Source organism: Microcebus murinus, chromosome 14 (assembly GCF_040939455.1).
Source record: "Microcebus murinus isolate Inina chromosome 14, M.murinus_Inina_mat1.0, whole genome shotgun sequence".
Taxonomy (NCBI): domain Eukaryota; kingdom Metazoa; phylum Chordata; class Mammalia; order Primates; family Cheirogaleidae; genus Microcebus; species Microcebus murinus.
In genome coordinates, this window is record NC_134117.1 from 61,208,745 (window position 1) to 61,235,216 (window position 26,472).

The 26,472-nt window shown below is 46.2% G+C and overlaps 1 protein-coding gene across 3 annotated transcripts in view; it reads left to right on the forward strand.

Annotated features, from left to right (window-relative positions):
• Positions 1 to 26,472, forward strand: part of LOC142875559 (maestro heat-like repeat-containing protein family member 7) — a 42,796-nt gene that overhangs the window by 3,719 nt on the left and 12,605 nt on the right. For all 3 annotated transcript variants that reach the window (XM_076010167.1, XM_076010169.1, XM_076010168.1), the window contains exons 4-20: positions 1,851 to 1,955; positions 2,627 to 2,762; positions 3,171 to 3,268; positions 3,856 to 4,005; positions 5,109 to 5,263; positions 5,542 to 5,677; positions 6,297 to 6,490; positions 7,306 to 7,440; positions 7,665 to 7,782; positions 8,195 to 8,335; positions 8,644 to 8,817; positions 11,226 to 11,384; positions 11,642 to 11,764; positions 12,575 to 12,680; positions 14,012 to 14,077; positions 21,816 to 22,872; positions 25,730 to 25,812. In XM_076010167.1, coding sequence (XP_075866282.1) covers positions 1,851 to 1,955; positions 2,627 to 2,762; positions 3,171 to 3,268; positions 3,856 to 4,005; positions 5,109 to 5,263; positions 5,542 to 5,677; positions 6,297 to 6,490; positions 7,306 to 7,440; positions 7,665 to 7,782; positions 8,195 to 8,335; positions 8,644 to 8,817; positions 11,226 to 11,384; positions 11,642 to 11,764; positions 12,575 to 12,680; positions 14,012 to 14,077; positions 21,816 to 22,072 — 2,253 coding nt within the window. In that variant the 3' untranslated portion in view covers positions 22,073 to 22,872; positions 25,730 to 25,812. The remainder of the gene's footprint in view (positions 1 to 1,850; positions 1,956 to 2,626; positions 2,763 to 3,170; positions 3,269 to 3,855; positions 4,006 to 5,108; positions 5,264 to 5,541; positions 5,678 to 6,296; positions 6,491 to 7,305; positions 7,441 to 7,664; positions 7,783 to 8,194; positions 8,336 to 8,643; positions 8,818 to 11,225; positions 11,385 to 11,641; positions 11,765 to 12,574; positions 12,681 to 14,011; positions 14,078 to 21,815; positions 22,873 to 25,729; positions 25,813 to 26,472) is intronic.

A 26,472-nucleotide genomic window follows, 5' to 3' on the forward strand; every position in this document is an offset into this window, starting at 1 on the left:
TTTCCCCTGAGTTACTTGGAAGCAAATACCATGTCATTTGATCCATCAGTATTTTTTCTTTTTTATTTCCTCATTTCATCCCAGTAGAGATTGTTCCATTGCCCATAAACATTTTAGTATGTCTATCAAAGATAGGGATCTGTTAAAATATATAAATATGCTGTCATCATTATATTTAAAATGTAACATTGTTTCAATGTCTCAATGTCATCATTATTCAAACAACGTTTAGTTTGGCCTGCTGGTCTTAGAAATATGTTTTTTATTTATTTATTTATTTTTTTTATTTTTTATTTTTTTTTGAGACAGAGTCTCACTTTGTTGTCCAGGCTAGAGTGAGTGCCGTGGCGTCAGCCTAGCTCACAGCAACCTCAAACTCCTGGGCTTGAGTGATCCTTCTGCCTCAGCCTCCCGAGTAGCTGGGACTACAGGCATGCGCTACCATGCCCGGCTAATTTTTTATATATATATATCAGTTGGCCAATTAATTTATTTCTATTTATAGTAGAGACGGGGTCTCGCTCTTGCAGAAATATGTTTTTTAAAAGGTCTGTTCACTTGAATCAGATCCTAAAAGGGTACAAACATTCCCATTGACGGTCACTTAAGTCTCTTCATCTGTAGATTCCCCTTTCATCACATTTTCCTGGAAATGTATTTGTTAAAAGAACCAAGTCATTTTGTCTGTAAATTTTCCACATGTGGGTTGCACTGTTTACATCCTTTTAGGGTCCTGCAACAAATTCCTCTGTCCCATGACTTCCTGTAGATTATTAGATCTAGAGGCTTGATGGGATTCAGAATTACTTTTTAGCAAGATTACTTCACAGGTAAGTCCTGTTGTATCATTGGAATCTAAAATGAATTTTTAAGTATTTGATGTGTCTGGATCAATGAGAACTATTTTTCCTATTAATGCTTTAATTGTCCCATCTTTTGTCAGCGGGAGCCTCTTCAAGTTGGCTCCTGAGTCCTTTTAACATGGCTCTAGGAATCTGCAGGAGTTTCTTTTCTTTCCAGTATAATATTTTGTGGACTTTCCTTCCCTGGCCAGGAATGAACTGTTTTCTGAAGGAACTTGAGTTCCTTTTTGTATCAGCTGGTTAGTAGAAACACAGTGTTGGCTCGGGGATGTCATCAGAGTCTGGCCACAAGAACATATGCAGAGCTCCCACTGGAGGGCCTCCTCTCTTCCGGAAGGGTATTTTGTGTTTGCTTGTTTTTAATCAGTGTAGCATCAATATTGTGTGGAGTCGGTTGTGGAGCTTTTCATCTGCTGCTATTCTTCCTTTTCAGTTCTGAGTTGCCTATTGTTTACCTGCATCACTGTCAGATTAGTGGCTTCCAGCGGACAGGGAGTGATGTGTATTTGGATCAGTGGTATTTGGGGCCTGTCATTTTCCGGTGGTGAGACGCTTACGCATTGCCTTTCAAATAGGAACCACCCAGAACTATATTTCTCCAACAAACTCACACATAATTCACCATTGAATTTGTGAATACAGTTGACACTTTCTTGTTATTGCCAAGTTCTTTTTCTACTGACGAGTGGGAAGAAGTAGGTAGGGGAACTGTGGGGCATGTTGACCCATTGCAGTGAGCCCAGGTCAATATCATCTGAGAGTCTCTGCTTTCACCTGGAAGAAAGCGGCACTAGTGGAGAGATTTCTAGCACCTAGAGAAGGGGCAATTGGGGCTGGTGGCAGACCCACGTACAATGTGCCTCTAGGCCATAGAAATCCTACTCTCACAAGTCCAGCCCTGATACTGTGCAGAAGCCAGGCTCAAGGTTCCCTTCCTACCGCTGGGATGCAGCTGACTGGGCTTCTCCTGTCCTCGTCTCCCTCCAGCTTCTAGAGATGTGGCTGAATTCCAGGAACGACCACGAGCGGGAACGGGCCATGTGGTGTGCTACCTGTCTTCTTGGCTTTACTGTCAAAATGAATAACTTCCAAGTGAGTGGCCACCTGCCCCAGAGCCTGCCCTCACCCCTATCCTTGTCCCCAGCTTCATCACATCTGTGCCCTGGCCTCAGTCACTAGGCCTCAACCTCTGCCCCCACTTCATCCTGTGTATCCCGTCTGTTCTCTCCTTTCTTCGTCTTTCCTCTCCCCCACCCCCACATCTTCCATGTCATCTTTGTCCATCTGCCAAGTCCATGTGACTCCACATGCTTCAGTCTCCATTCTGATCACCAAGCAGTCACTGGAGACTCGCCGTGGCCAGGCACCGTGCCAGGTGCTAGAGCGGAAATGGAGATGACCAGGACAGTTCCCTCAATGCCCTGATGCACGTGCAAGCCCAGGGAGGTGGGAGGAATATATGGAAACACATGATGCAAGTGAGGGAATCATGGAGAACTTGATAGAGGGCAGGTCTGAGCTGGGCTCAAAAAGGATGGGGGTGTGGAGTGGCAGAGAAGGGGCACAGTGTCAGGTCCCGCCCCAGCTGTGTGGGCGAACGCGCTTTCCAGCCGGCCCTCAACGCATTCCTTCCCTTTTCCCTCACCTAGTCTCACAGCTCAGGTCTCTGGCACATGCGTCCCCTCCTCCTAGCTTTTCCCCTCTGACAGCCCAGTCTGGAGCAGTGGCTGGGATAACTTGTGACTTCCCGCTCTTGTCCCCAGGTGGAAACTCCGTTCCCCCGGCTGGGGCACCTGGTGCGGATGCTGGCCATGCACTGCCAGGACCCAGTGGACGGCGTCCGCTCCTTGGCCGCCGAGGCCGTCTACAACCTCTACCGTATCCTCCTGCTGCAAAAGCGTACGCACAGCCCTGTCTCGTCCCCTCCAACCTCCGCACATGCTCGTCCAGAAGAGTGAGGGCCTAGAATTTACCTGAGCACATCATTTCCCTGCCGTGACCTGCCTCGAAACACCTGCAGTGACCCTCTTGGGACAAAATACCTGCTCAGGAAAGAGTTCTTTTGGATCAGTTTCTCCATCTGGCTGAGCTCCATGCTCGTACCCAGTTCTGTCTCTGCTCTGAGGAAGCAAAGTGGGGACTCCCTACACAGGAGCCATCGGCATTCCTTATGGTGATGTCCCCTCCTCCCCTGCACACCCCTCCAATCCCCAAGCCGGCTTAGCTCCGTAGGTGCCTTGGGCCAGGCCAGGCAGCCTGGGAAGCCTTCTGAGTGCCTGAGGGGTGTGCCTGCGGTCTTTGTTTCAGAGATGACGAGGGAAACACAAGGGCCGTTGGAGAGAGAGGGCACGAGTGAAGCCTACAGTCCCCACAGCTTCTATGACAACACCATTCAGATTGGCAAGGTGAGGGCGTGGGGCCAGACACAAACTGGGGAGAGCCTGGGCCTCTCATTTACGTGATGTTCCAGCCCCCTCGGGTGGGACTCTTGTATCCCACCTGCGTTCCCTCTCTGACTGGCTGTGAAGGTTTCCTTTGGGGGACTGTCCCTTTGTGGTAGAAGGTCCAGTCCTGGGGTTCAGAACACTCTCCCTTGAGCATCCTGGGTCCTGGTCGTTTGTCATGGCCTGTCCCCAGAATTATTGGTTTCATTCTCTTGATGCTTCCTGTGCAATGTGTATCCCAACTCCTGCCTCAGAGTGGTGACATTAAGAACCCTAGCGCCAGCCCCTCTCTCCCACTGCTCAGCCTCTGCAGCCTCTGACCTCTGAGCCCTGCATTGCACCTGAGGTCAATGTTTCAGCCTCCCACCCCGAAAGACTCCGGCTTTGGGACAGTGTCCTCTGGAAGCTCGGCAGACAGCACAGGCCTAGGACAGAAGGGCATCTTGCTCCTGAGAGGGGTTCCCCCTCGTCCCCTTGCCAGGAGGGGTGGTCTGGGCCATCTGAGGCAGGGTGTCCAGGCAAGCCCAGACTGATGGCCCGTGTTGCAGGTGTTTGCAGAGTACTTCACCGAGATCCAGCTCTGCGACCTGGTGCTGGAGGCCATTGAGGGCCTGACTGATGACAAGGCCAAGTTGTCTCTGGCTGCTGCCCAGCTGATGAATGCTGTCATAGAAGAGCGGGGCAGAGACATGATAAAGGTAGTGTGGCATTATAGCAAGAGCTCTGCCCTATAAGTCAGGAGCCCCGGGCTCTCTCTTGGCTCTAGTACTAACCAGATGAAGGGAAGTCCCTTCTCCTCTGTTGGTCTTACTTCACTCACCTATAAAATGTAGGCTTGCACTTGATTTTCTCTGTGGTCGCACTGAGCTGTGATGTTTGTATTCCTGAGCTCAAATCTGCCTCCTGTGTTGGGATCTGGTTCCTCACTTAACACCAGCATGTGTAAGGTGGGCTGTATTAGCTGGAGAATCTACTGGATCCTCCATTTCATGGGGAGGCATTGCTGGGGGCATTCACCTGATTCCCTGGGGTGTCAGGGATAAGACTGTGGATTGCAAATCAACAAGCTCAGGGGGTGACTCTGACCTTTGTATGTATTGTGTTTTTTTCTTTTTTTAGTTTAACAGGAAAATTTTGACATAAAAATGTTACATCTTCCACTTTAACAAAAAAAACATTTTTTTTTTAAAATTTGGCTACCTAGGGTATCTGTCTGAGTGGCCACTATCCCTTTAAAGGTAGGGCCTGGGCTCCCTCAGACCATCCTACTCTCTGAGCCCCTCCACCCGTTGCCCTCACTCAAATATGTGGCTAGCCTGGCTGGGGCCCGGCGCTGAAGGTGTCGAGAGGCACTGCACTGGAGTGGGCTTCCCATCACTCTATGTCAGGGACTTGAGGGCCAGGACAGAGCCTGGGGTCCCCACCTTCCATGCCACTTGTCCCTGCAGTGTTGAGGATGGAAAGTTGATCCCAGCTGTTAGGGGAACTCCTCAAGTGTCTGCAGGGCCTTTGCCTTCCGTTCTGGTGGACCCGCACCTCCTGAGTAACCTGGGGAGTCACCCACAATCTTCGGGGCTGTGGCAGGCATTTGCTGCAGTGTCCTTGGGCCTTTGCTGCACCATCTTCTGCAGTTTATTCTGTGGCCCCTGCTGGTCTGGCCTCTGGCACCCTAGAACTCTGCCTTGGGAAGGGTATCACTGGCAGGATTGCAAATAGGCCCCTTGGGTTGGGAGTTGGTAGAGGAGGAAGATGGGAAGGAAGCATGGAAAGAGTTATGGGGACTTCTGGCTCTGTCCTGTAGGTTGAGGCAATTGTGGAGGGCATCCTTGGACAGCTCAACAAGAATCTGGAGGCCAGGACAGAGGAGGAGACCCTGCAGGCCATGTGCTCTCTGACAGGCAGCAACACCCGTGCTGTGGTCTCCGTGTTGCTCAGCAAGCCCTGGCCCTGGGACAGGTACCGCTGCCCTGGCCCAGGGGCACATTCTGCAGCCCAGGAAGCCCCCTGTGCCTGGCCCCAAGCCCAGATGAAAAGTCACTCCGTAAGGATGTTGTTTTCTTCCCTCGCTTCTCTTTGATTCCAAGCGAGCCTCCTCTTCATGTCCTCTGGCCAATTTCTCTTTGGTCTCCCTTCCTCTAGCCCCTGAGGACTGGCTCTTCATGGGCCTGAGACGAGACTAGTCCTAGGACTGTGATCACCAGAGCCCATGACATTGCTGTCCCTGGGTCTTGCAGCTCCACTCTGGCGATGTGGAAGGCATTTGGCGCCCAGCGGGACACCATACTCAGTGTCGTGCAGCTGTTCACAGACATCCTGGAAAAGAAACGCTCCAGAGAGGATGCAAAGGAGCTGGATGCCCAGCCTGTGGCGGTCAGTAGAGGGAGGAGGGGACCTAGGACTTCCTGTACTGGGAGTCTGGGGCAGAGTTAGGGATCACAGGGCTTGACCTCAGGGGCCAAGCAGGTACTGGGGAGGGGCCAAAGGAGAGGGTTCACACTGGCTCCTCACAGGAACACTGTAACCTCCTTTTGGTGCTTTTGGATCTAAGAATGCATGGTGGAGAAAGGGTGAGGAACCAACTCATTGCACAAATGAGGAAAATGCCACCAGCTTGTGCTCTCTCCTGATCCTGTGGTTGGCATTTTACGGGAAGCCTGGGGGTATGGCAAGGGGCATTGGAGAGGAGGAAGTTTGGTTACCTGGAGTTAGTGTGGACACATATGCCAGAAATGATGTTGTGCTGAGCATTTAGAGTCAATTTGCTTTCCATTTTGAATGTCAAGTGAGCAGAAGAGGAGGCAGATTGCATGTGGGTGGCCCCCTCATTTCCCTAGGGGTGAGGTGTGGGTGTTCAGTCTTTGGATGTTTCTTCCAAGCCTGGCTCAGAGTGAGCTGTGCCCGCTGGGCAGTGACAGGGAGGGACAGAGTGGGCTTCTGGCCCAGACTTTCACTGCCCAGGCCTGGTCCATTCTGACTCCCCCTTCCCCAGGTGACATGTGTCTTGTGTGAGATGCTGTCAAGATCCCTGTGCCTGGAGGCTGTCCAGCAAAACTTCCCACGGCTGTTGCTGGCAGTGCTCTATCATCTCTACTGGGTGACTGAGCAAAATGCTCGCCAGAAGATGGCAGTGTCCAGAGAAGAGGGGACCCTGGACAGCGAGAGCGAGTCCTTTGACCCCGCTAGGTGAGCCTCACCTCCAGGCGGTGGAGAAATGCAACAAGTCAAATCCTGAGAGCCCTGGACAACTAGATGCTGATCTCTTAGGGACGCAGGAAGAGAAGTGTATGACACGGTGTGGGGTCGCAGCACTGTGCACTGGCATAGTCTCTCCGATTCTCAGATTGCTCATTACTCCTTTTGTCCTGTGCACTCTTCTACTGACATACACCCCTGCTCCTCCCCATGTTCATAATTCTACACGCGAAGAGGTTCAGTTGGATGGTAGATGGCAGGGCCAAGACTGTGTCACCGTCTTCACTCAGGGTTGGCCATTTGAATCAGCCTGTTGGCCTCTGCCTTGACTTCCTCACCAGCTGCCCCATCCTGTGCAAGTCCCTCCTGGAATTCAGTTTTCTCACCTGTGCCATGGGGGTTGGACTCCTAAATAGGTGGCTGACATACTTTTTATTAACCTCAGTACATTTTATTCCAATGAAATCTGAAATGAAAATGAGAACAAATGAAACCAATGGAGGAGGGACACTGTGATTATGTGGGTGTGGAGGTGAAGTTTAAGAGCAAAATTCGGGAAGCCCGAGGGAAGTGTCTTTCAGAGGACTCTGAGGTTGGAGGAGAGTCGGGGTAGAGGGGTGAGTGGACGGGCAATTGGAGACGGGGCTATGAAGTCATGACCTCTTGTCAGCTGCAGAGCAGAACCCAGCTACCAGGTCTGAGAACTGTCTCCAACTTGCCAGCACAGGAATGCGACCCCGGACCTAACACCTTGTCTATCTTTCTGTTTCTTCTCTTTTCACAAACCTGATGGCGGTGTCCTTCAGTTGTGCCCTGGAGGTGGTCAAGTTGGTATTGGCAGCTGCGGACGAGCGAGTGGTGTCCCATGCAGATGACCTCCACTGCTGGGACCTTCTTTCCAGCTCCACGTCTTTCCACACTTGGGTCATGGACCTGACAAGGTGGAACCACTTCCCCAGTGTCCCTGGCACTACTCTGACCCCTGACCCTAGTCTCCCAGGTCCCAGCACTCAAATAGAGTAGCCTTCCACCCTCCCTCCCCACCCCCTAGCCCTCTGCCCTCCTGAGTCCTCAGCCCGCATGTCTTGCCTGTTGTGTGCACACTGGCCCTGGCCAACTTCAGCCCCAGCCCCAGCAACTGTTTGCTTCTTGTGTCCCATCCCAGAGCAATGGTAAAGACGTGTGACCCCTCCCTCCTTCATGAACTGATGGCCCTTGTGCAGAAGTCCCTCCACAGCGTCGATGAGGGTCGGAAAATCCTGGCCAGGGCTGTCTATGCGCAGGTGAGAGCAGGGGAGAGCCCAACGGGGGCAGCTGTCCCATTCCTGTAGCTGAGGGACTGACTCTTTAATGGGATGTTAACTTACTTGTCCCAGGAAGGAGAAAAAAGGAAAATCAAGCCCTCTGAAATGGGGCTCCTTTCCCTGGCATGTCAGGGGACTGGTTCAAGGAGGCCAGGGTACCTGGGAAGGGGTTAGCAGTTCTAGTCCTCCGAGAAGGATTGGGCTCTCAATTGAAGTCTTACCAGCATGACCAACCAAGCCCTTCCCTGTAGTCTCCCCCCTATGTGACCAGATATGCCACTGCTCTCTCTGCACATAGTCCTTGCCTGAGCAGGGGCTTAGGGAGGGCTGGGGGAGCACAGGGTCCACATGACCACTCCTCTATCCATAACCGTGGTGTCCTGCCCCACAGCTCCTGTGGCACCCATCAGTGGGGCACACCCTGATGCCCCAGTCTCTGGGTACTGTCACCGAGTGGTTCAAGGACCCCCACATCAGCATGGTGGAAATCAGCCTGCGGGGCATCACCAACCTGGCCTTGTACCCGGAACTTGTAAGAGTCAGAGAGGGCCCAGGGGGACCCCCTGGGAGTCCCTGAAGCATTTGGTTTACCCCCTTGGGTCCTGCACTTGTCCCAGGGCTAGTACATCCCTTAGCCTCATCCGAGAGCATCGCAACATCCAGTGCGTGGGCCTCCCTAGGCGCGTCCTCAGGCTGCCTGAGCCTTCATTTCCTCGGCATGTCCAGCCCCAGGTCTCCCACGTCTGTTTCTCTTAGGCGCCATCTGAGTGCTCTAAACCCTGTCCCCAGAGTGCTGCCTGACCCCCAGGTGGTGAGTGGTCTCTGCCTTCTTCCAAATAGTCAGAGGCTCTCGGGAGGCTGGTTCCATACTTACGCGGCTTCCTGAGTGCTGAGGCGCGGGTGGCCGTGCAGGCGCTGGAGGGCCTGCAGAACATCATGCAGCACACGCGGGACAAGGACATCCAGGGAATGTTCTGCAGCATCTGCCAGCACCTGCGTCCCCTCATCAGTGATGTATGTGCCTGCAGCGCTAGGAGCCCTTGGGAACAAGATGAGCTGGGGCTGAGGGTGAACCCTGGGGCTTAACTACAGGTTGGGCTAGGCCAAGGGCCTGTGGCCCAAGGCTGAGATGATGGAAGGTTAGACAAAAGGAGACCTGGCCACGTGGAGCCGTGCAAGGACATGTCCCAAGCATGTTCCCACCACATCCAGATGCCCCACACACGTCCAGTTACTCTGCCCTAGAAATTCCCTGGCGGAGCCACTGGACCCACAATGGAAAGTGAAGTTGGGTTTTTCTCTGAGGACCCAGACTCCACTTACAGAGTGAAGAGGGGAGAGAACTGATGGCTCTACCCTTCTGCCAAATCACACAGGACTTTAGAATGCCAAGGTCCTTGTGAGTCAGAAATTTGCACTAATGGACCAATACCAACCTCCCCATCTCTCGTCCTCCTTACAGATCATGGCATCTGAGGGCAGGAGGGAACTCCATGTCCCTGAGACACTAGCTGATAGTAGTCCTATTCTGGAATTTGTAACCTTTTCGGATTGGAAGCTAGTGTTGCAAGAATTTTGATATAGGTCTCATCTCCGCTATGACCCTGGAACTCCTGAATGGCTAGGTCACTGTCTCCCTCATCCATATTTCTGTGACCGTTAAAATTCATCATGCTTACTTTTCTTGACCTAAACAGGCCTAAAGGTAGTGTCTTTTCCCTCCATCCAAACAACATCAAGATGGGAATGCTTTAATTCTGATCACACTTTCCCATGTTAGGTATGAATGTTGTCTAGCACTTTAGTTCCACCTTCTTGTTAGATCTGCAATTGTGGTCTTTATATCATCATCATGTTCATGGTTGTTATTAATTTATACAGTCAGTACTTATTTAGAATTACCCACATGTTTACAAATCTCCTTGCTCATCTTTCCTTCTTACAGCTCTTTCCTCCCTCCTGGAGTCTGCTTTCCCCTCCCTTTCGGGTTCCTTGATTGAGGGTCTGAAAGAGGAAACATTTTCAGCCTTTGTATGAAGATGTCTTTATTTTGCCTCATAATTGTCTTTAGTTGTTAGCAGTTTACGATGTCAACATCACGCTATTTCTCGAATGTGGTCCCTTTCTTTTGTAGTGCTGGTTTTCCTCACTGTTTGTGGGTCCATTTCATGCTAGAGAGTCTTGGGGGACCCTCTGTGGAAGCAACGCCCATCACGCCCGCCCGATTTCAGTAATCGTGGGGAGCATCGAGGGATAAGGGGACAGTCAGATATGCCAATAGCCAGCCTTTCGACTCCAGGGCTCCCTACACTCCTTGGGGGATATGAAACACCCACGGAACTTTCCTCTCTCTGTGGTGTAGACACCACACTCCCTGCTCTGCTGGGGTGTTTCATGCCCTGCTCCTTGGTCATTGATAAGGGGATATCAGGAGGGGGGAAGCGAAGGAGGTGGCTGACTACACCACCAGAACACCAGCTGTTGGCTGCCCAGGATCATCCCTCCCTCCCTATATCCACAGCCCCTGAGCTTAGAGCAGTCCCGGAACCCCTGCCACCTCCTGCAGTAGGATTTTCTTGCCCACACCCTGGGCTATAATTTCTACCTCAATTCCAATTGTGTCTACTGTTCATCTTTCAGGGATACTCTAGTTCTCTGGAGGGGAATGGAGGAACTCCATCTAATACTTCGGACCCATTATGAGTTGTAAAAACATATTTGCACTCTTTCTCCTAGGGATGGCACGACTGTACGACGCTCAATTGCCCATTTGAGCTACTGTGCGTGGGACACAGTTCTCTTTGTTTTTGTCCTTCAAGTACTAATAAGGAATCATCTCTCTGTGTAGCTCTTATATATAACATACACATCCCACTTGTTGAAAAGTCTCCCTCTGTGTTCAGGAAGTATCTGTCTTGTCCTGCTATGCCTCTATCATTTGGCACTGAGCCTAGCTCAGGATAGATGGACAAGAAATATTTGTTTGATTAATATATAGTATCCTCCTGAAAGTGTAGAAAGCTTTGCTCTTTGTGGTCATTATGAGTGCACATAGGCTAATATAGACTTGAACAGTTTTATGTGCAACATAACTAGGGTAAAAATATGCATTTAAAAAATCTTGGCATGCTTGAGGTAAATCCTTAGAAGGGATGGCAGTTATGAGCTGTTGATACGGTCCATGGTAGCATTAAAGGTCGGCTGTTGGTTTCCCTGGCACTGAGTCTTCATGAACTGACTTCTCGGCTCTGGGGATCTGAAGAGAGTTACTGTGAGACACAGCACTGTGGTCTCCACAGGGAGGAAGCGGCGTGGCCAGCGCACTCTGGCCACGCTCACCTCGGTGGGGTTGGAAGGAAGCGTGGCCAGGCAGGGCCAGGGCAACCACCACCTCCCCATCTCCGTTCTGTGCTCCGTGGCAGGAGAGGGAGCCGGTGAGGATCGCAGCCACCTCTGCCCTGGGCCACATGCTGAGCCGGGACGTGAAGGACAAGCTGGGAGCCACAATGAAAAGGGAACTGTATACATTTCTGGTCCCGTTGCTGCTGAACATGCAGGAGGAAAACAGCGAGGTGGTCAAGGTACACTGGTTGTCTCTGTCCTGCCAACCCTAGGCCCGCTTGATGTCCCGTTTGTGCCTGAGCAGAGCCCCTTCCCTTGGGCTCTTTGTTCATGGGCCTGGCTGTGGCCATACACTCTGCAGCCACCACTGGCATTGTCCTCTGTGCTGGCCCTGAGTACTGTCACCCTCTCTTTGTGATGTGTGAGCTCCCACTCAGCCCCTGGCCTGGGCAGTCCTAAGAGTGGGCTTGGGGGGTTCCCTTCTCTCCACCCATAGGCCTGTGGAGGGGCGCTTGCTGAATGGGCAAAGCTGATTGGCTGGGCGTCTCTGACCCACACCTTGCAGCACACCACCCTCGGTGACCGCCTCCAGGTGTTACAGGACACATGCGCCTACCTGGTGAGTGAGAGTCTCAACGTTCATCCCGGGGACAGAACAGCGGGCTCCGTGGATAGTGGGGGCAGGTGACACGTATGATCCTTCAGTTCCCTGATTCTCATTCTTTAGCATCAGTTGCCTCTGAGGACCCTCCCCTGGCCCTGGTTCTCTGCATGTGAACCTCATGGCATCCCGGTCCCTTCCTCAGAGGTTAGGGACATCGTGCGGAGTTACTGGATGGCCAGAGGACAGAGGTCTTCCGGTGAGCAGGGCAGGAAGCCCTGCTCTTTTTCCTGTTTGTTGGCACTATGTATTTCCCTTTTGCTAATGAATAGGCAAGAACAGGCCAGAGGGCAGGAACCGGGTTGGCAAGTAACCGTGTAAGGGCTGAGCAAGGAGGTGAGGAAGTGGCACGGTAATTCAGGTGTCATGAGTCCCTTCCACAGGTAGAGCATGTCACAAAGCACTTTTACAGCCATTTCCCCACTGACGCCTGACAGTTACGGGAGGGAGGTTGGGCAGGTTTTCCCTCAACTCTACAGACAGAACTGGGAAGCCAGGATGTGCTGGGGCCAGGATTGAAGCCAGCGTCTCCCTTCTCCCGCCTGTGGCCAGGAACAGCGTTCTCTTTATGGTGGTCCTGCCACGCCTGTGCTGCTGCGGGGCCGGGAGGGGCTGGGGTCTGCTGTGCAGGGCCGAGCAGTCCACGCTGCCTGGAGAGGGATGGCTGCTGCTGTGCTTGGGCTGGGGGTGCAGCTGCTAGAAGGTCTTTAGTGGAATCCCCAGTGGCCCCTCTCTCTGGTCAGCACCACCCCCTCTTTGGCTCCGCAGGTCCACGAGGGCAAATACCAGCTGGTGGGGCAGTTACTGTCCCAGAGCTTTGAGTTCCTGGAGAGCCCGCAGACCTCCCTCAGGGCAGCTGCCCTCAATTTCATAGGTAAGTGGAGGCTTCTGGTGATTCCTCCCTCCTCTCTGCAGCAGGGGCACCCTCTGTGACCTTCCACTAAAGGCCAGGTCATGGCATGATGAAGCAGGTCACCTCCTGTCCCAGCATTGACCTGATGAGGGAGGTTGACCTGTGGCCAGGCCTCAAATCCTGCTTTGGACAGGCTCAGGGAGGAAGAGGAAGCTGTGTGTCCTAGCTCCGTGGGGGTCTCCCCACTGTCTGGGCTCTGCTTGGTGGGCCGACAGCCATAAGCATTGGAAATGGGAAAAACTATTGCTTTAATTGGGGCCCTATGGGCGTTCCAAAATATTTTGATTTCAATTACAGTAGTAGTGAGTATTAATGTCAGAAAAACTAAAAAATTCTGATTTGCAAAAAGAAGAAAATAAACAATGCCTCAATTTCACCATTTGGATGTAACCACTGCTACCATGCTGGAGTTTTTTCTAAGACTATAATTACATACACAAACAAACACATACACATATACATAAGCACTTTGTAACACTGCAGTTTGATGTATTGTTTTGCTACCCTTGCTGGATCAGAAATATATACCATTATATATTCTTCAACATTATCGTTAATGACTGCATATTATTGATTCCATTTTTATGGATAGATTTATGAGTCAATTTATTAAATCAGATCATAATGTTGAATACACAGAGTGTGTCGTTTTTTATTTTTATAAGGAGGGATGCAGTGGTTAAGTCTCTGCATGACATTGTGATTATTTTGTTAAGATAAATTTTAAGTAGAATGGCTGGATCCAAAGTGTATGCACAATTTTAAGGCTTGTGATGCCTATTGCCAAATGCTCTCTGCAATGGTTGACTCATGTTCTACACCCACAGTACTGTCCATGAGCATCCGTTTCTGCAGACATCTGCCAAGCCTGGGTAGTATTTTAAAAATCATTACCAGTTCTATAGGTAAAAACAGTCGTTTTGATTGTTAATATTTGTTGTCTGCGGTAAGGTTAAATCATTTTCCTGTTTGTTGGCATCATGTATTTCCCTTTTGCTAATTAATAGGCGTGTGACCTTTGTCCATCATCCCATGGGTGTGGGGGCACCATGCAGTTAGCATCCTGGGCTCATGCTCTACTTGTCACGTGCTGACAACTATGTCTGGGTCGCAGCCACTCTGAGGTTTGTTGTTTTACTAAGATGCTGCTGTCGAGGCTACAAGTCATCTCTGAGGAACCCTCCTTGCCAGGACTTCTTTAAACATGTCCTTATTGACTAGTGGATGTGAGGAAAGAGGCAGCCCAAAGGTGTAGGAGCTGTGGTGTGATGTTACATCTGCCTTATCTGTAGGATGCACACTGAGAAACATTGATAGGAACCGCATCCACGAGGAGGACCTGCAGGTGATCAGGACTGGTGAGTCTGGGCCTGGAGCCAGGCGTCTGCATGGCACACCTGGGTGGGGTGGGAGAGAAGGCAGCATGGGTTCATTTCCCAAGGACATGTTTTATCCTTTTCTTTTTACCATGACCAATGTAATATAGAAAAGTAGAAAATGAAGGAAAGTAATAGAAAGAGACACATTTTTCCATTGTCCTACTCGTCGAGAAAACACTGCTAATGTTTTGGAGATAGATCCTTTCCGTCAGTGAACACTTATTATGTGCTGTAGCTGCTTACACTGCAATGGTGTTCAAGACAGACACGGTCCCTGCCCCTGAAAATCTGGTAGTGTTTTGTTTCTATTTTACATTAAACTTTTTAAAAGGAGAAATACACAAATAAACTTTTTGTGTCATAAAAATAAGGAATTAGCAGTAAAGGTAAAGTCCCCTTTACACGCCCTGCCATGTCATACCCGTCTCCCCTCGCACACTGGTTTGCTGTAGACATCTGTATTCTTTTTCTGTGCGTACATTACGTGTGTATGCGAACAGTTTCTGAAACTTGCTTTTTTCTCCACTATTAGATGGGTATTTAGGGAATGCAGATCTACTGTATTCCCTACACTGCAACGTGATCTTCCATAGTATTGATATACTATAGTTCATGAATCTCCCGTATTCATGAACATTTAAGGTGTTACCAATGTTTTGCTATTAAAATAAAATCTCCCGAAACATTCTTATCTATATCCCTTTATATACACACACAAACATACACGCACATATACAGATATATACATGTATCTGGAAAAGTTTCTATAGGCTCCATACCAAACATAGACTGTTGTCATGCATATTGAGCTTAACAGAGTGTAAAGTAAAACCACGTTTTAAACTTCCCTCTTGTCTTGACTTTCATTCCAACCCCTGTCCTTCCCAACTTACAGGCTTTTGTTCACTGATATTTTAGTTCCATTTGTTAACTCAGAATTCAGATGCTATGATTGTTGCTGTTCTTCTATGCAAACACTCTAGACTTACATCCATCCCTCAATATCCCATTCTGCGTTTCTGACCATCCTTTGGGGACCATTTGTCTTCATCCTGGAGAATATATTTTAGAAGATTCTTCAGTGCTGGTATCTAGAGGTGTGCTCTCTTGGGATTTGTTTGTAATGATGTTATGTTATTCTCCTTCTTTTTTGCATTTTTTTATTTTAGCATATTATGGGGGTAGAGGTATTAAGGTTATAGATATTGCCCATGGCCCTCCTACCCCCTCGAGTAAGAGCTTCAAGCTTTCATTTTTTATTTAAGTTGATTTAGGGGGTATAAGTGGTTTTTTTCCTTACAGGGATGAATTGTATAGTGGCAAAGTCAGGGCTTTCAGTGTGCCAGTCACCCAAAGTGTATGCGTTGTACTAGATTGGTATTTTTTGATCCCACCGTCTTCCCACCCTCCCCCCTTATTAGTCTTCAGAGTCCCTTATAACACTCCATGTGACCATGTATACCCATCATTCAGCTCCCACTTATAAGGGAATATTGGCAGTATTTCTTTTTCCATGCCTGAGATACTTCCCTTAGGATCGTGGCTTCCAGTTGCATCCAATTCACATTGCTGTGAATGACATCCTTTCATTCTGTGTTATAGCTGAGTAGTATTCTATAGGGTGTGTGTGTATATATTGTTGTTATCTCCTCATCGGTTGCTGGGCACCTAGGTTGATTCCATATCTTTGCAATTGTAAATTGTGCTGCAATAAACACAGAGTGAGTGTGTCTTTTTGATATAATGACTTCTTTTCCTTTGGGTAGATACCCAGTAGTGGGATTGCTGGATTGAATGGTAGGTCTACTTTTAATTCTTTCAGGGGTCCCCATACTGTTTCCTATAGACTTTGTACTAGTTTACATTTTGATCAACGGTGAATGTGCATTCCGTTTTTACCACATCCACACCAACATGTATTGCTTTTGGACTTTTTAATAATGGCCGTTCTGCCAGGGGTAAGGTGGTCTCTCATTGTGGTTTTAGTTTGCATTTCCCTGATGCCTAGTGATGTTGAGCGTTTTTTTAATATTTTATATTTTTGTTGGCCATTTTTTATCTCTTCTTCTGAAAAATATATGTTTATATAATTTGCCTGCTTTTTAATAGGGATATTTGGGTTTATTTTCTTGCTTATTTGCTTACATTCTCTTTAGATTCTGGACACGAGCCCTTTGTTGGATGTAGAGTGTGCAAATATTATCTCCTGTTCTTAAGGTTGTCTACTCTGTGCAAAACCTTTGTAGTTTAATTAAGTCCCCTTTGTTTATTTTTGTTTTGGTTGCATTTGTTTTGGGTCTTAGTCACAATTCTTTTTCAAGAAAATGTCTGGAAGAATTTTTTCTAAGTTTCCTTCTGGAAATTTTTTGGTGGCAGGTTTTCCATTTAAGTCTTCAATGCATCTTGAGTTAATTTTTCGGTATGGTTAAAGGTAGCAATCAAGGTTCATTCTTCTACATGTGGCTCTCCAATTTTTCCCAGGAGTATTTATTGACTAGGGCTTCTTTTCGCCAATGTATGTTTTTTGTCTGCTTTGTCAAAGATCAGTTGGCTGTAGGTATGTGGTTATATTTCTGGGTTCTCTATTCTCTTCCATTGATTTATGTACCTACTTTTATGCCAGTATGATTCTGTTTTGGTTACTGTAGCCTTGTGATATCACTGGAAATTAGGTAATATGTTACATCCAGATCATTCTTTTTTTCTTTTCTTTCTTTTTTGTTTTTTTTCATAGCATTGCTTTGGCTATTGAAACTCTTTTTGGATTCATATAAAATTTATGATTTTTTTTCTAATGATGTGAAAAGTGTCATTGGTGTTTTGATGGGAATTGCATTGAGTCTGTAGAACACTTTGGGCAGTATGAAATTTTAACAAGATTGTTTTTTCCAATCCATGAGTATGGGAAACTTTTCCATTTGTGTCATCAACAATTTTTTTCATGAGTGTTCTATAGCTCTCCTTGTAGAGATCATTCACCTCCCTGGTTAAGTATGTTCCTAGGTACTTTATTTTTTCTTTTGCAGCTATTTGGAAATGGTATTTAGTTCTTGATTTGATTCTCATGTTGGGTGTTATTAGTATATAGAAATGCTACTGATTTGTATACATAAATTTTGTAACCTGACACTTTGTTGAATTGATTTATCAATTCTAGGAGTCTTTTGATGAAGTCTTTGGGATTTTCTAGATACATGATGGTACCATTGGAAACTAGGGATAGTTGGATCTCTTCTTTTCTGGCTTAGATGTCCTTTGTTTCTTTCCCTTGCCTGATTGTTTGGGCTAGGACTTCCCATATGATCTCAAATAAGTGGTGAAAGTAGAACACTTGTACTGATCCAGTTTATAGGGGGAATGCCTGTCAACTTTACCCCATTCAGTATGAGCTTGGCTGTGGATTTGTCATATATGGCTTTTACTATTTTGAAGAATGTTCCTTCTATCCCTAGTTTGTTAAGGGTTTTTATCATGAAGGGGTGGGGTGCTGGACTTCATTGAATGCTCTTTCCAAAATCTCTTATGATGATCATATGATTTTTGTTTTTAATCTTGTTTTTGTGATGAGTCACATTTATTGATTTGTGAATATGGTGTGATCATTGTATCCCTGAGATGAAACCGACTTGATCGTAGTGAATGATTTTTTTGATGTCTTGTGAGGTTCAATTTGCCAGTATTTGGTTGACTATTTTTATATCTGTCTTCTTGAAGAATATTGGTCTATAGTTTAGTTGTTGTTGTGTCCATCCTGCTTTTGGTTTCAGTGTGATACTGGCTTTGTACAATGAGTTAGGGAGGACTCCCTCCTTTTCAATGTTATGGAATACTTTCAGTGGGATAGGTACCAGTTCTTCTTTGTAGGTCTGGTAAAATTCATCTGTGAATCCATCTAGTCCTGGGCACTTTTTTTCTTGGGAGTTTTTAAATTATTATTGTTATTGCTGATTCAGTCTCTCCACTTGATATTGATCTGTTCAGGATTTCTATTTCTTCCTGATTTAGGCTTGGTGAAATTTTTATAAATTTATGTATTTCCTCTACGTTTTCTAGTTTGTTTGCAAAGAGATATTTGTCATAGTCTTGGAGGATGTTTAATATATCGACAGTATCAGTTGTAATGCCTCCGGGTTCATTCATGACTGAGCTTATTTCAATTCTCAATTTTCTTTCATTGCATAATCTAGCTAGTGGTCACTCAATTTGTTTATCTTTTCAAAGATACAACTTGATCCTTGTGTGTCGTGTGTGTGTGTGTGTGTGTGTGTGTGTGTAAAATTCATTTAATTTTGCGCTGATCTTTGTTCTCTCTTGTCTTGTGCTGGCTTTCTGTTGGGTTTGTTCTTGTTTTTCTAGTTCTCTAAGGTGTGACATTAGGTTGTTAACTTGTGATCCTCCTGTCTTTTTGATGCAGACATTTAGTGCTATAGACTTCCTTCCTAGCACTGTTATAGCTATATCCTAGAGATTTTGGTAGCTTATGTCACCATTGTCATTCAGTTCAAAATGGGTTTGATTTTTATCTGGATCTCATTATTGAACTAAAGATTGTTCAGCAGCTGATGGTTCAATTTTCATGTATTTGTATAGTTTTGAGATTTCTTTTTGGAATGGATTTGTTCATTGATTCCACTGTGGTCTGAGAAGATACATGGTATGATTTCCATTTTTTCAAATTTGCTAACACTTGTTTTGTGGCACAACATATGTTGTATCTGGGACACATTCCATATGTGGGTGAGAAGAATGTATATTCTGGACTTTTGTGGTAGAATGTTCTCTAAATGTCTGTTAGATTCATTTCTTCTGGAGTCCCATGTAAGTCTAGGGTGTCTGTTGATTTTCTGCCTCCACAATGTGTCTAGTTTTGTCAGCGGAGTGTTGAAGTCTCCTACTATTATTGTGTTGCTGTTTATTTCGATTCTTAGGTCTATTAGTATTTGTTTTATGAATCTGGAACTCTGGTGTTGGGTGCATATATGTTTAGAATGGTTATGTGTTCTTGTTGAATTGATTCCTTTATCATTATACAATGAGCACCTTTGTCTTTTTTCACTGTTGTTAATTTAAAGTCTATTTTTTTCCGATATAAGCTACTGCTACTCTTGCTCACTTCTGGTTTCCATTTCTTGTACCCTTTTATCTTGAGTGTATGGAACTCTTTATGAATTAAATGGGTTTATTGGGCACAGCAGATGTTTGGGCTTTGTTTTTTGTTTCCCCCAGTCCTTTATACTATATCCTTTACGTGAGACATTTAGAATGTTTAGATTTAATGAGGTACTGTTCTGGTCATCATATTGATTGTTACCTGCTTGCTTTGTATTCTTCCTTGTGATACTGTTTTATAGGAGCTGTGAGTTGCCACTCTTTGGTGTTTATATGCTGATGCATAGCAAACATCCTTTCTGGGATTTTGAGCACTTTTCAGTATTTCCTGTAGGGCACTTCTAAGGGTGACAAATCCACTTAGAGATTGCTTGTGTGGGTAGGATTTTATCTCTCATTCATGTATGAAACTTAATTTTGTAAAACATGCAATTCTTAGCTGACAGTTATTGTTTAAGATTACTAAAGATGGGGTCTGGATGCAGTGGCTCATGCCTGTAATCCCAGCAATTTTAGAGACTGAGGAGGGAGGGTCACTTGAGAGCAGGAGTTCAAGAACATCTGGACAACATAGTGAGAAGTCAGCACTCTAAAACATCTAAAAGAAATTAGCTGGACATGGGAGCACATACCTATACTCCTAGTTCTATCAGTGACTGGCCTTGAGAATGTGGGAACATTACTTAATCTCTATGCCTGAGTTTTTTTCATCTGTATCACAAAGACAATAGTGCTGATCTTGAAAGTTGTTTTAAGTACTGAATAAAAATATACATAAAACACTGAGGTTTGCATGAGACATAGATGTCCCACAATACATTAGTGTTTCATTGCTTCAGGCTTCTGGGCTACCGCAAGGGATAGTGTTGTTAGTGGCAGGTAGGGAACATCCTGATAGCTGTGGTCAAGTAAAAATGAGTTTCCTGGTGGTTTCTCAGAGAGTAGCCATGCTACATCTAGAACACTGAAAACTAGGCAGCAGTATCTTTTTCCTTTGGCCTCTAACTCTGGTTTCAATTATGACCCTTGACATTTGGAATGCCTCCAGCCTCTAGAAGTCCAATGTGCTATCCATTGCACCATGGATCCACCTTGACCCTTGATATTCTATACCTCTTAAGCCCTCTGGCCTTGGTTTCAAAACTGAGGTCTCTGCTGCATCTTGTAGACCCCTCAGTCCTCCAGAGATTTCACCTTGCCTTCCCATCGCACCCTGCCTCCAATTTAGATTTTCTAAACCACCTGGACAAGAGGAAGACTTTCCCAAAGAAAGCACTTCTAGTTATCCTGTGCCCTGGGGTCAAGAACCCTGGGGTCAAGAAATCTTTTTTCTAATGCCTTACCTCTTTGCTGTTAGATTCGAAGCCCAGCTCATTTCTTGTGATCTAGGTTTAAATTAACAGGATGCTATAGTCGGATGGGTTTGAAGCCTACAAGCAAAAAGTTTTGTTGAGCCAAGATTCTTTCTGTTGTCTTTCTACTCTTCATGCTAATGAATTTTCTGTCTCCGTTTACCATGTTCCCATGCCTATGTAACCCACACCACTTTAACAACCTTCCAACACCCTGTTCCTCTTCTCTGCGGTGTTCTCCACATAGCAGCCAGATTCTCTGTAAAGATGGGACACTGGATCCTGCCCCTCCCTCACTTTAAACCCTCAGTAGCCTCCCACTGCTCTGAGGCTCACAGGCTGGCCCCGGGGGTTCTGGCCTCTGCCTGCCCCCCCCCCCCCCCCCCCCCCCCCCCCCCCCCCCCGCACCTCAGCCTACATCACTGCCTGCTTCTCAGAAGCTACAGCCAATTGGAACTTTGTATAGCATGAATACATCCCTCCCCCACTGGGAATGCTTCTGCCCTCAGGCTGCACATGGCAGGCTCTCAGGCTTTAGATCTAGGCTCAAATGCCACTTTCCCAGAGAGGCATTCCCCAACTGGCCTGTCTGAAGGGGTCCTTCCCAGTGATTCTCTCTCATTAGTCCATTCAGCTTCCTTCTCTGGGCTGAATTCATGTTTCCTGATGATTTTTTCTTTCCCCCACCTGTTAACTGCTTGAGGTTGGGGACTCTGTCTCTATGAGTCACCACTCTATTGTCAGCACCTAGCACAGTGCCAGGTGATAAGAAGTACTCAGTAAAGAGTTGATGACTGAATTCATGATTATTTATATTAATAAAAGTGAAAAATTACAAACAATCTAAGTATTTACTAGTAAAGTATTCATCTAAAAATATATGCTAGAATCATGTGATTGGATTTTATGGTGTTTAGAGTACTATTTTGTGGGAGGAAAAAATGTTAAAGCTATTTTTGTAAATAAATGTTTTATTGATATTAGGTATTTATCCATATTAGGTATTTAAATATAGGTACCAAGTTATTAGCAATGTTATCTCTGGGGGTGAGAGATTTTTCTTCTTTTCCTTTTTTTAAAAAATAATTTTTATTATCCATATTTCCTACAATGAAGCAAGTATGGCTTTGATAGTGATAAAAATGACTGTAAATGCAAACATGTGATAATGACCTGGTGTGTGAGGTGGAGAAGGATGAGGTTGGGCCGACGGTCCTCAGGGTCTGGCGCCTTAGTTGACCTCCTTCTTCTTTCAGCTCTGGAACGTGTAGAAGATGATGGGGACCAAACCATAACATCTTTGGCCCAAGCCTTACTGGAAGAAGTTGGGAGCAATCCTGCCTCCCAGTTCCCCACTCCAAGAAAGACCATACTGGGCATCAGAATCCCACAGAGGAAGACACACCTCTTCAAAAAAGGAAAAAACAACCCTCGTCGAAAGAGCTGTCCCCGAAAAATTCGCGCCTTCTTTCACAGGTGGCGCAACAGAAGCGTTATGGATGCTCCACCGTGAGAGGCTACAAGAACTGAGGCACAAGAACATCTCAAGGTCCACACGAGGCCAGGCACGGTGGCATGTCCCTGGAGTCCCAGCCACTCAGGAGGCTGAGGCAAGAGGATCGCTTGAGGCCAGGAGTTCAAGCTGCAGTGAACAACCACCACCACCACCACCACCACCAGAACAACAACAACCAAACAGAAACCTACTGTGTCTGCCAAGATCAAATCTGCCTCCTCAATTGTAATCCAAAGCAGCCCCTTGCCTGGGACCAAAACTAGTCTCACTGACATCTGAACAAACAAGTGGGAGCAGCTTTATCGCCCCGATCTCAGTATTCACAGTGACTCACAAATGGCTTTTAAGCACAAGCAATTCTTTAGGTGGACTCTTATCGTTTTTACTGTTTTAAGTGACACAGTGTTGCCCTGTCACCCATCCTGGGACGTGGTGCACTGTCATAGCTTAGTGTAGCCTGGACCTCCTGGCCTCAAGCGATCCTCCCAGCTCAGCCTCCTGAGCAATTGGGACTCCAGGAACATGGCACATGTCCACCTAATATATTTTTCACTTTATTTTCAAGAATGCGTGTGTGGCTATATTGCCCAGGCTGGTGTCAAACTCTTAGCCTCCAGTGATCCACCCATGTCAGCCTCCTGAGTAGTTGGGATGCCCATACCAAGCTAGTTCACTTTTTACATTTTATTTTTTATATTGTTAAAATACTTTTCCAAACCAAAGTGTCATGAACAGCACAAGGCCACAGATAACAAGGCCAGCACACATTTGTGTTTCTCCACAATTGGAACAAACTGGTAAATATTTGTTTCTCTAAACAAATATAGATTCTACATAGTTAATGTAGAAAAGGCATAGTTAAAATACGGTATGAAAGGCTAAAATGTTACACACATTTAGGACATTGTGATATGATGATGTATATATATTTGTTTTTGTCTCTGGTTCCTGGCTTATAACTCCCATAGCCCTTCTACAGTCTTTTGTTATAATGATGGGGGATTTAGGCCCCAGAAGTAGGACTCTGAAAACAGAAATTTCACTTTGATCCTCTCCCGTCCTCCTTTCACTTGCTGGAGAGAGCACTCTAATCTGCTTGTGGGTCACAAGACCCTCATTCCAGAGAGGGTCCTGCCCCATTCCTAGGCAGAAGGAAAGCTGTGCAACGAGTTGAAGAGGGATCTCTGCACAGGGTTTGCTGGGTTTCCCACTCAGTGTAATAGTGTTAGGTCATATCCTTTTTGTCCGATCACATTTCTACGTGGTTGTCAATCATTCCTATCCAATGAAGTCTCCCTAAAAGGCTAAAAAGGACAGGATTCAAGGAGCTCCCAGACAGTTGGACAGCTGGAGACTTACAGGAAGGTGAGCCAGAACTCATCCACCCACATGCCAGGAGGGTGGTGCACCCCAACTCCACCAGAAGCTTCAGCACTGGGGACCTTTCCACACTGCAGCCTATGTGTCCCTTCATCTGGCAGTTTATTGGCATCATATAAAATGTCCTTTGTAATAAGTCATCAGGGGCATGTGTTTCCCTTAGTCTGTGAGCTGCTCTTGCAAATGAATGAAAATTACTTAAAATTAACAAGAAGTAATGAGAATAGGTAAAACAAAGTATCAAAAAAATGCCAGTGAAAACTAAAACAATGCACAATATATACCTTGGAGATTACAAGTAGTGAAGACAAAGAGCAACACAGAATGTATAAACAGGCCTCACTGCTGAGTTATAGAAAGCCTGTGTGTGCATTAGGAGGAAAATTATTCTTCCCAGCTCTGAGTTTTGAGAGGAGTTTGTTAAGAAGGTCTTTGAGGTAATTCTATGATGACACCATCTAGTGTAGTTTAATAAAAATTGCAGGGTCATCCACATTGGGCTAACTTCTGCTTTTACCTTTGTGACTGTTGGGGCTCAGAAACTGATGCCTCCAACTGTGGCACTTTGACAGGCTGAACTGAAGAAGCCTCCAGGTCTCTCTGACCTCACCCTCCCCACTGTCTCCCCCAGAGGAGTGGAAGTTTCTGCAACTGTCTAAGACCCAGATCCGCCAAGGAGAATAATTGTTCCTTTTCTTCCCCTCCCCATGAGACTGGGAGACTCAGCACATCTGCCCAGACTCATTTAGAAGATGATGTTCTGCCCTTAAGACTCATTCAGATTCCACAGAGAGCCCCCTGGGGGTCACTTTCCCTTCCCCAGGCAATCACTCTCCCTAGTGATCATTCATTGCCCCTCCACAGAATCCTCTTCTTCCCATCCCATAGCCTTTTCTTCCAGGGCCCAGGCCCCGCCCCTTCAGTCCCCTCAAGGTGGTGTGGAAGTGTCTGTGCCTCCCTGGGGTGGGGTCTCCATCCTGAAGCTGCTGTGTATGCAGGTCAAAGACATGTGTTTGCCTTTTCTCCTGTTCATCAATCTGCCTCCTGTCAGTGCTTGTCCCTGAACCTCCAGGAGGCCAAAGCCCTTGGCCCTCACTAGGCCCAGCCTGAGTCCAGTGTTGGCAGAGTGGCTGTCAAAACACAAGCCCCTGGGGGGGAGACAGGGGAGGCAGGGACAGGACTCACAGCCTGGTGCTAACTGCCTCTGTCCTGTCCCTTCCTACTGCCTCTTGTGCTCCACTTCCCATGGCATTGCCTGTTTTCCTGCATGGGCTAACTTGTTTGCTTTTTTTCTCATCTCTTCCCCCCAAACCATCCTTCACACTGTTTCTGGCTTAGTGTTTCCAACACGTTGCAATTTGATCCCTCTGTTTGCAATGTTCTCATGACTTGCCAGTTTCCTACAGTGTGAAGTCTAAACTCGATGGCTTGCTGCTTAAAGCCTCCCACAGCCAGCCCCGGAAGGACCCAACTGACCAGCTTAAACTGGAGAGTCACAGCCTGGGACTGTGGGGGGATTTGAAGCAACTGGGTAAAACCTGCTGTATCTTCTATTCTGGAGGTGTCCTTTTACCAGACAACAATTACTTTAAAATGTTATTTTGTATACTAAAGCACACACAGATGTCATAGGGTAGATTGTAACATTTACATGGATTTTAAACTTAAAGTTAAGATGTTAAAATGCCTTTTTAGGATTTTGCTGAACCACATTCCAAGACCCAGAAGGGTGCCAGTTCATTGTAGGCTCCAATCTGCCACAGTCAGTGGTAGTTGTAAGCAGATGACAAAAACCTGAGCCTGGGATCACCTTTTGTCCACTCCCACTTCCAATCTTTTAGACAGCTTGTAACACTGATTGTAGAAATTATTTACATTAACACTTGATGAGTAGTTTGCCTTTGCCTGAGATTCCAGTGGAAAATTCTCTACTTAGCAGTGGAGATGGGTGTGTGGTTCTCATAGCAGTCTGTTGTAAAATAATTTGTTCCGTCCCTGACTTCCTTGCATGTCTTTGTTTCCCAAGATGTGCTACCTAGACGTGCCATACACGTATATATCCAAATGAACTTTGTTCTGCCTCCTGGTTATTGAGACTGTTAATTGAGCCATGTTTTCAAAGGAGCTATCTAAACATTTTTGTTCAAACATTGACCTAATCTCTGGCTGTCATTATCTTCCCAATCATGTCTTTAGTGTGTCAGCCGTGTTTAACTTGAACTCCAGCATAGTCCAGTTATTAATGGATGTTCTCTTTTTGCATTCTTCCTTTAGCACCTGAATATGTCCTAGCGGCTCTGACATGCGAGTATACTTCCAAGGACACATGGAAAAGGTCAACAAGAAATTTTGAAATGGTATCTAAATAAAATAAATACAGTTTGATAAGCATAAGTCTAATTCTACAGTATAAACATTATTATATCTATAAAATGGCAAAATATCCATCGACCCTGTTTCTGGTCCTCATATGATAAATGTATTAAAAGACCAGTTTAGTTTTATGTCCTTTTCCACCATTTACACATCATTTTACAAGTCAGTTCCTTAGTGTATATTGAAGAGAGTCTATTGCTTTGAATTCTGATTCCAAAGAAAGGTTTCTTTTAGAGTACTGAGACAGATAATATTTGAAGATCACACACACACACATATATATGTTTTTATTTTTTGCATATATCTCTAACTTTTATTTTAATAAAAATAAATTATTTGTTTGTAATTTTAGTTTGAACTACGCTACGCATAGTTTCTGTAATTTTTTTCTTCACTTAGCAATAGACCTTGAACAGCCTTCTCCGTCATTGCTTTGTGGCAGAGTAATTGCAATGGCTGCACAGTGTGTGTCTGTCCATTCATGAACACTTATGTGTCTCCAGGCAGGAGGTAGGCACAGGAGATACAGCAGTTAACAAAATAAAGTTTTGGCCCTCTAGGGTTGGCTTTTGTTAGAGTAAAAGACTTAAAATTTCTGATAAAAATTATCACCAGGATAAAATAAAATTGAACATTTCTCA